Source organism: Nelumbo lutea, chromosome 1 (assembly GCF_056320005.1).
Source record: "Nelumbo lutea isolate HS-2025 chromosome 1, American lotus-T2T, whole genome shotgun sequence".
In the NCBI taxonomy this organism is placed as follows: domain Eukaryota; kingdom Viridiplantae; phylum Streptophyta; class Magnoliopsida; order Proteales; family Nelumbonaceae; genus Nelumbo; species Nelumbo lutea.
In genome coordinates, this window is record NC_142684.1 from 160,114,602 (window position 1) to 160,122,039 (window position 7,438).

At 38.2% G+C, this 7,438-nt stretch overlaps 1 protein-coding gene across 1 annotated transcript; it reads right to left on the bottom strand.

Annotated features, from left to right (window-relative positions):
* Positions 1 to 444: 444 nt before the first annotated feature.
* LOC148878724 (protein NRT1/ PTR FAMILY 5.2-like) lies at positions 445 to 5,396 on the bottom strand. Its single transcript, XM_088965558.1, has 4 exons — positions 5,202 to 5,396; positions 3,065 to 3,282; positions 1,709 to 2,274; positions 445 to 1,619 (listed from the first exon to the last, which is right to left on the bottom strand). The coding sequence occupies exons 1-4, from the start codon at positions 5,317 to 5,319 to the stop codon at positions 734 to 736; spliced, it is 1,788 nt and encodes a 595-aa protein (XP_088821684.1). The 5' UTR covers positions 5,320 to 5,396; the 3' UTR covers positions 445 to 733.
* Positions 5,397 to 7,438: the final 2,042 nt, after the last annotated feature.

Below are 7,438 nucleotides of genomic sequence, written 5' to 3' on the forward strand. Positions count from 1 at the left end.
TTTTTTATGAAGAAATATTTATTAGCATTAATTGGCTAGGTTGACTTTAATATCATCCATTTGTGTGATCCATATTACAAGCAAACCCTAGAGTTATGCCTGTTCAAGATGATAGTGGGCTGGGTTTGGAGCACAATGAACATTAGACCTGACTCAAGACTAGTCGATTATAAACCAGGATTGGTGTGGCCCAATATGAGTTAAATCATCTGGACTTAGTTTTGCCTATAATTGTGGGCCTGGCATGTTGTATATTGCTTCAGTTTTGCCAAGGGCACAAGCCAGGCTTCGACCCCATGTTGGCCCATTCACCTCTCAGCCCGTGGGTCCTGAATCAGAATCGAAATTGTTTCTGGGTATACCGAGATATGGTCTGGGTTTAAGGTGGGTTATCTGTACCTGACCTTTCTTGTTGCCATCTGAGGGATTTCTTGACGCCATCTCTTCTCCAGACAAAGCCACACAAGGGCTGAGTTTCTAATAAGGTGCAGTTTTAAGAGATTTTGTCACTCTAACAAGTATAATTCAATCATTCAACTGCCAATCCCGAAATATATTTGTTAAGAGATCCCATCAAGAATGATCCGATCCATCGCTTGATATGCAAATAGGAACTCAGAAGTAGCATTTTTTTCCAGATAGAAGATAGCTTCTAGCCATATCCAAATCCCAGTTAAATTCATTTCAACGTTCTCACTAATTCCAGTACTGATCAGTATTAATTGATCCAATTCTATCTCCCTAACTCCTCTCTGTTAGTGACAGTGGCCTTACGTGATGACATTCGAAGTTTCTTCTCAAGCACTTGCATTGAATCTGAGACCTCTGCTCTGTAAACATAGAACCTTGACACAACAAGGAAGAGGATGAAGTTCAAGAAGTTGAATACTGTAAAGAATGCGTAGTAGTAGTCCAAGTGAGAGGCGTTGAGGTTATTTAGAATCCATCCTCTGTGGCCATTCTTCTTGGTGACATGAGACACAATCGTGAGAACAAATGTACTAAGAAAATTTCCGATCCCCAAGCTAGTCATGGTATAAGAAGATCCCAAACTCTTCATGTTCTCAGGCGCCTGGTCGTAGAAGAACTCCGTGGTTGCTACGGCTAGAAATGCGTCAGCCACCCCCATGAGCACGAACTGAGGGAGCAAGGTGAGTATGCTGAGAGGAAGCACTCCACCATTTTCTACCAACCCATGATCTCTGGCCACCCTCAGTCTCCTCCTCTCAGTCAGAAATGCAGCCAACATGACCACAACGTAGAGAGCAAGACCAACTCCCATTCTTTGAAGGAGGGTGACTCCTCTCGGATTCTTGGTCCACTTCCTGATCACCTTAACGAGTACCTGGTCGTATATAACGATGGAAATGAGCATGGATATCGTTATAAATCCATTCAAGCTTGCAGGAGGAATTCGGAAGTTCCCCAGATGTCTGTCAAGAGTTACACCTTGCTGGACGAAAAGGGTAATGCTCTGAGCGAACATTATACTGGGAACTAATGTTGTTACCATTATTGGGATCATACGCAGCATCTGTTTGGTCCCTTCTACCTGGGTCACTGGACATACCTTCCATGGAGAGTCTGAGCCCGTTTGCACAGCGGCCTTGTCAAAGAACCTGTAGGAACGAACAGGTTTACATTACTAAGACAAAACTAAAGAAGTTGCAGAACTAATAAATAATTAAACTACCAGACCATCACTAACCTCAGTGAAGCTGTATGCTCAATCCTGAACTTCCCTTTTGCTTCGTATTCCTTGTGATCAAGCTCGTAGAGCTGACTGGGGTCACTGGGAATGGGCACCCTCCATTTCCATAGGGCAGCCACAATGACCCTGGCCATCCTGGTGAAAGGACTCCCTGTAGGCGCCCTGTGCCTATAGGAGGGTGTGCCCACCATGAAGATAATCATGGACACTGCAAGCCCAATCGTTGGAATCCCATAGCCCAAGGCCCAGCCCACATTGTCTTGTACGTACACAAGGAAGGTGCTTCCAATGAGTGTGCCAAGGTATATTCCAAATATCCACCAATTAAAGAAGGAGAGCTTAAGGGCCTTCTCCTTTGGATCGAAATCATCAAACTGGTCTGCTCCAATGGTGGAGATGTTTGGCTTCGTTCCACCCGTCCCCACTGCAAGTACATACAGTGCAAGAAAGACCACAGCCATTTGTGATGATGAGGCCTTCTTACAGTTTGTAACGTCTATTTGATTACAAGGAGGTGGTTTCAGTGAAGAGAGCGAAACGGCCAGTGTTAGAAGGCCCATTCCCTGTAATGTATGAAATCAAATCAAACTACCATTTATTACGGATCATGATTTACTACTCTTAAACTTGATAACTTGCGGATCAACCCACCAAATTTCTTTGGTTTTTGAATCAGAATAGATAGTTGCTAACCCGCAAGAAACAAAAATGAATCAGCACAGAAAGCATATTCTAGTCTAGATTCCTCATTTTCGTTCATTTTCTGGCCACCCAAACACAACCTTGGGCATCAAGACTGCTGAAATCCGGACAATCAGATGTAAAGAGATTGACAAAATAATAGTTAATCAAATCATTAATTTCTTTATCATCTGATGTCCAGTTCCCATGATTGTCCTTCAGCCACCCAATATAGTTATTTCTCTTCCTGTTGGTTGCAATCAGATGGAAGAACTTTGTTTGTCTGTCACCATTCTGCAGCCAATCAATTTTAGCCCTCTGCTTCCAGTATAATTCTTGGATCTCCAAGAGATAATCCAATTCACTTCGGAGTTTCGTTTCTTCATTGGCATCATGCTGAATAATAGCAAAAGCTTCCTCAATTTCAGAGATTTTACTATTAAAATTCCCCGACTTTCCCTTAGCCCACCTGGAGAGAGAAACATTAACAGAAGAGTATTTTCTTCTCAAGGTGCCATTGCAGTTAACAGGAGAGTCTTGATGCTCATCTTATTCCAACTCAGATCACTGAGTCGATGAATCAAACACAACCTTGGGGCATCCCAAGAGACCGAGGTGAAAGGTGATAACTGAGTATGAAGCAATAAAAAAATAAAAATAAAAATAAATTACCAAGAGATAAATGGCGGATGAGATGAGGAAGGTCCAGTAACGGCCAAGGTGTGCATCAGCGACGTAGGCACCCAAGATGGGTATCAACCAGGTGGTTCCCACCCAGTTGGTGACACTGTTGGACGAGGCCACCGTGCCCTTATGTAGCTCCCTTGTCATGTATATCACCAGATTCGATGATATTCCGTAGAAGGCCATACGTTCAAATACATCATACACTGCCCCAATTTAAACAAACAAAACTAATAATTATAAGAGTTTCCATCGATTTTGTAAAACTATTAATAACAAACAGAAGTGGGAAAACGAAACAGAATTCCTTTCTTACAAGAATTGAACTGACGAGATATAGCAAACTGAGCATCTCTTCAACCAAACATGGCATGTTCTATATGTTTGAAAAAGAACCAAATGAGAAATTATTATTTAATAGCTAGGTCATAGCTGTGTTTGAAGTAACACATCGCCTGGGGTACGTTGGGATTGGATGGCTAGGTCGCTGTAAATGGATTAGGTATTTAATTATCAGTTTGACTCTGCAAACGTGAGACCCACATCTTATCCGATTCATAAATATTATGAAATTATTGTAAATAAATTAAAGAATCATATATTGAAATTAATTTGATCTATTTAAGCATAAAATAGTAAAAATATTGTAGGGGCACAGAAAAAGCCAAAATTTTCTATTGGGAGAAAAATTCAACTATTCAAGTATGGATGGGAAAGTGAATTTTTGGCAAAGTCGAGGAGGACCGAACTAGGGGTGATCATTTTTTGCATGATTTTTAAAACCGAATCGATCAGGGGTTTAGTTATCGGTTTGAATGGTCCGACCGTTCAATTTGAACAGTCAGCCCATTCAGACAAAAATAAAATAAAATAAATGAAAAAAGTCAAAACGGTTCTAACAATTCAGCGGTTTGCTGATAAAATCAATGGTTTTGGAGAAAAATGAAATCAATCAGATAATCGGTTCCTAATTTTTCCGATCCAATTTTGAAAATCATGATTTTTTGACCTAGTACATATATACCTATGTGGCAACTTTCCCTCTCTCTCTACATTCCTTGTGGAATAAGGTCCAAAGAGAAACAAAAAAAAAGAACTGTCATGTCATGCGTCCAAAATAGGTTTTTGGAGTTTTTTTTTTTTTTTTTTTTTTTTCTGCTTTGAAAACTGCTACTGGAAAAGTCAACACAAAACCACTGAGGCACACCCCTAAGAGAAATGTTGCTAAGAAATTAAATTTTGCACAAAGTACTCATATATGGAAGCTCTCAAATCTCTCTAAGTTTGGGGCTAATTTGGTGTAAGGTGGGCTTTGGGTATGGATGCCATTAAGGTTGAAAAATTATGAATGGTCCTTTTTCTAATCATGGGCACTAGATATGAGTTTTCTTTTCTTTTTTTTTTTTTAGTGAATAAATATGGGTTGTTATTGATCAAGTCATACTGTATCTATCGTATTCATACTCTCAATGATATCCCTCCTTTCTTTTTTTTCCACATCATCCATGGTCTAAGCTTTTACAGAAACAACCATACTTAAGCTAGTGCTTTAATTAATTTGCTACAAAGCTCTGTCCAATATAAGCCATTTCATGTGAGATATTCAAGTTCAAATTAATAATATTTAGGGAAAACATGAACACAAGATGGAGCAACATGAATTAACCTACAAATTAATTGATGGATGGTTCAGACCATGTAGACAATATAGGAAAAATCCTTAAATTAACCCAATTCAAGAAACCTTTCAAATACTTTGAGAAAATATCTTATTTTCCTCTAGCCTTATTACCTTCTATTGTAACATAGAAGATAGTAAATTTTTGAGATTTCCTGAAAACATCTTACTAGCTAGGCACATGATCTATGATTGGTAACCTTTTGTTCCTCCAAAATAAATCGAACAAAAGGAAAATATGTAGGTGAAAATATAACTATGACCATCTGACCATGCCTTCTCAAAATTTTAGTGGGTACCCTAGTAAAGTGAAGGCGCTTCTTAGCAACAAATTAAGGAAAGAAAAAGGAGGTAAGTCTGATAGTGTTAGCTCCTTCATATTGCTCAAATACCACATTAGAGCGAGGTTTACAGAAAAAAGAGAAAGAGAGATCAGTATATATGTACCAATGATAAAGGAGCAAGCTTTCCATCGACCTCTCTCAGATCTAAGTATTGGGTTGCCTTTGAGGTCTGTAGTCCCATCCTGCGTATGGTCATCACCACGCCCTTCTTCCCCAGACATGGTTGACTCTGAGTGCTAGCTAGGCTACTTCATTATCTCTGCCTTCTGCTTAAGCGTCGATGGGTGTCCCAAATTCCAACCCATTTTATAGATATCGCATTTCCTTTTGTAAGATGCCAATTAATTTGAAGCTGTAGATATTTTCTGTGCTTTCTTGACTTATTCCAATTTCTTTCAGGCATTTGACTTTTCTCCTTTATTAATAAAATAACTCACAACAACTCAACTTGCTGATGGTGATTAGGTTCTGCTAACAGGAGATAGGGAGCTAATAATATATTTGTGTATATTCTGGCCAGAAGAGGTCTTATAAGAAGCAATAGCTATTTTAATTTGTTGCAGAGATAGCTAGCTAGAATTTCTAGCTATCTGGCCAATTGACTGCTTGCTGCATGCGTAAATGCTATTTAATAAATGATTTTCATTTAATTTGTAGCTAGACTGGATGTGTTTACCAATTTAGATCCACCACTTTTGTTTACAAAAATAAATAAATAAATAAAATAAACTAGGGGCCTGTTGCAATAGATTCAGCTGGTTATCCAATGTATTTATCATGTGAAAACCGTTGGATTGGTATGTTTTTATTACAGGGAACTGATAATTAACAAATGGACTGGCTCAACACCCTACTCAACAACTCTGGAACTGAAAATAAATAAATAAATAACTTTTATGTATGCCATTGTCTACATTCTTAATTATGGATATCGGCCTTCTTATCCACAGTTAGAGTGATTATTTGATGAAATTTTGGAATAGGGATATTGATTGTTATTCCAATAAGAAGTCAAGTTTGCTCTTTAAGGGTTTTAGACAAAATTAAAACATGTTAGAGGAATGCTAGGGTGGCAATCCACCAACCCATCAGCATTCCCTTAATCAAATCACAACAAGGAAAAACTTAAACCAGTATATTTGCACAAATAAACATGGATTTTAGGAGGTGTGGTGTAATATGTGTGAGAGTCCAAAATGTCTTCCATGGCTTCATCATCTGCTTCTGGATTCACACCTTTTTCCATGTGGCAAGTTGGGGCCACAGAGCCCACTTCCACCATTGCCAAAAAAAGAGTTGACTTTCCATTAAATATTAATTCAAAGTTTCTTATATGCTTTCTACACGCATCTGAAAACAAAAGCATCAATTATAACGAGAAAATTAATTCCTCCAATATAGCTTGCATACAAAGTGGAATTCTTAATTAAGCAAACATAATAAGGAATAAATTGCAGCTAATAATAAAGTAATTTAAATTTTTATATCATTATCATCATCTAAGCCTTGTTTCAACTATAATCCTGTTTAGCCATTTCATTTTATTCGGTGCGTAATATAGCATTAGCATAAAAAGACAAATCATCATTCATGAATATGAACTTGGGCAAAACTTTTAATGCCAACTGTCAAATTTGATGAAAAGGTGGTAGTTAGCAATAATATAAAATGGATGCTGAAAATGATGGAATGACATCCGTAGACCCAAATTTGATAATTATATTTCATTAGCGTCGCCATCACTGTTTTAGAAGGACCAGGTCAATTTTAAATTGGCTGTTCAAATTGTAATTAATTAAGGGGGTGTTCGATAATATGATTGGTTGTTTTGCAAAGAAAAAAAAAAAATCTTTTAACACCCTCCACGCATGTCACTTAAATGCTTTTATTAGAATGTCCAAGTCAATGAGAGCCGAGTTGTTTGTTTTCTAATTGATTGAGTGTTGCTTTTAATTTCAACTCTAACACACTGCTACTATTTTATGGTTATTGCAGCAAATGAGGATGAAGATGATGACGAAGCTATCCTGATGGATAATGGCAAGGAAAATAGGAAAGTGGGGATGATTCTTGACGACAGGAGGATTTGGATGATGTTTCATCTTTGAATTGCTTAGTCTGAACTCTGAACTGTTCCTGCTGAGTGGTAACTGCTCCTTTGAAAATAAATTACTTGAATCGAGCGTTGAATGTTATGGTCCTGTTAGACTCGGTTCAAGTTTGATTCTAATCGAGTTTTAAGCTCAAAGAAAACTCGCACGATTAGCTATTGTGAGGCCGGTTGGAACCTGATTTTGACGAGTGAACCGGGCTCGCCTGTAAGAGGGAAATCTTGGGCTT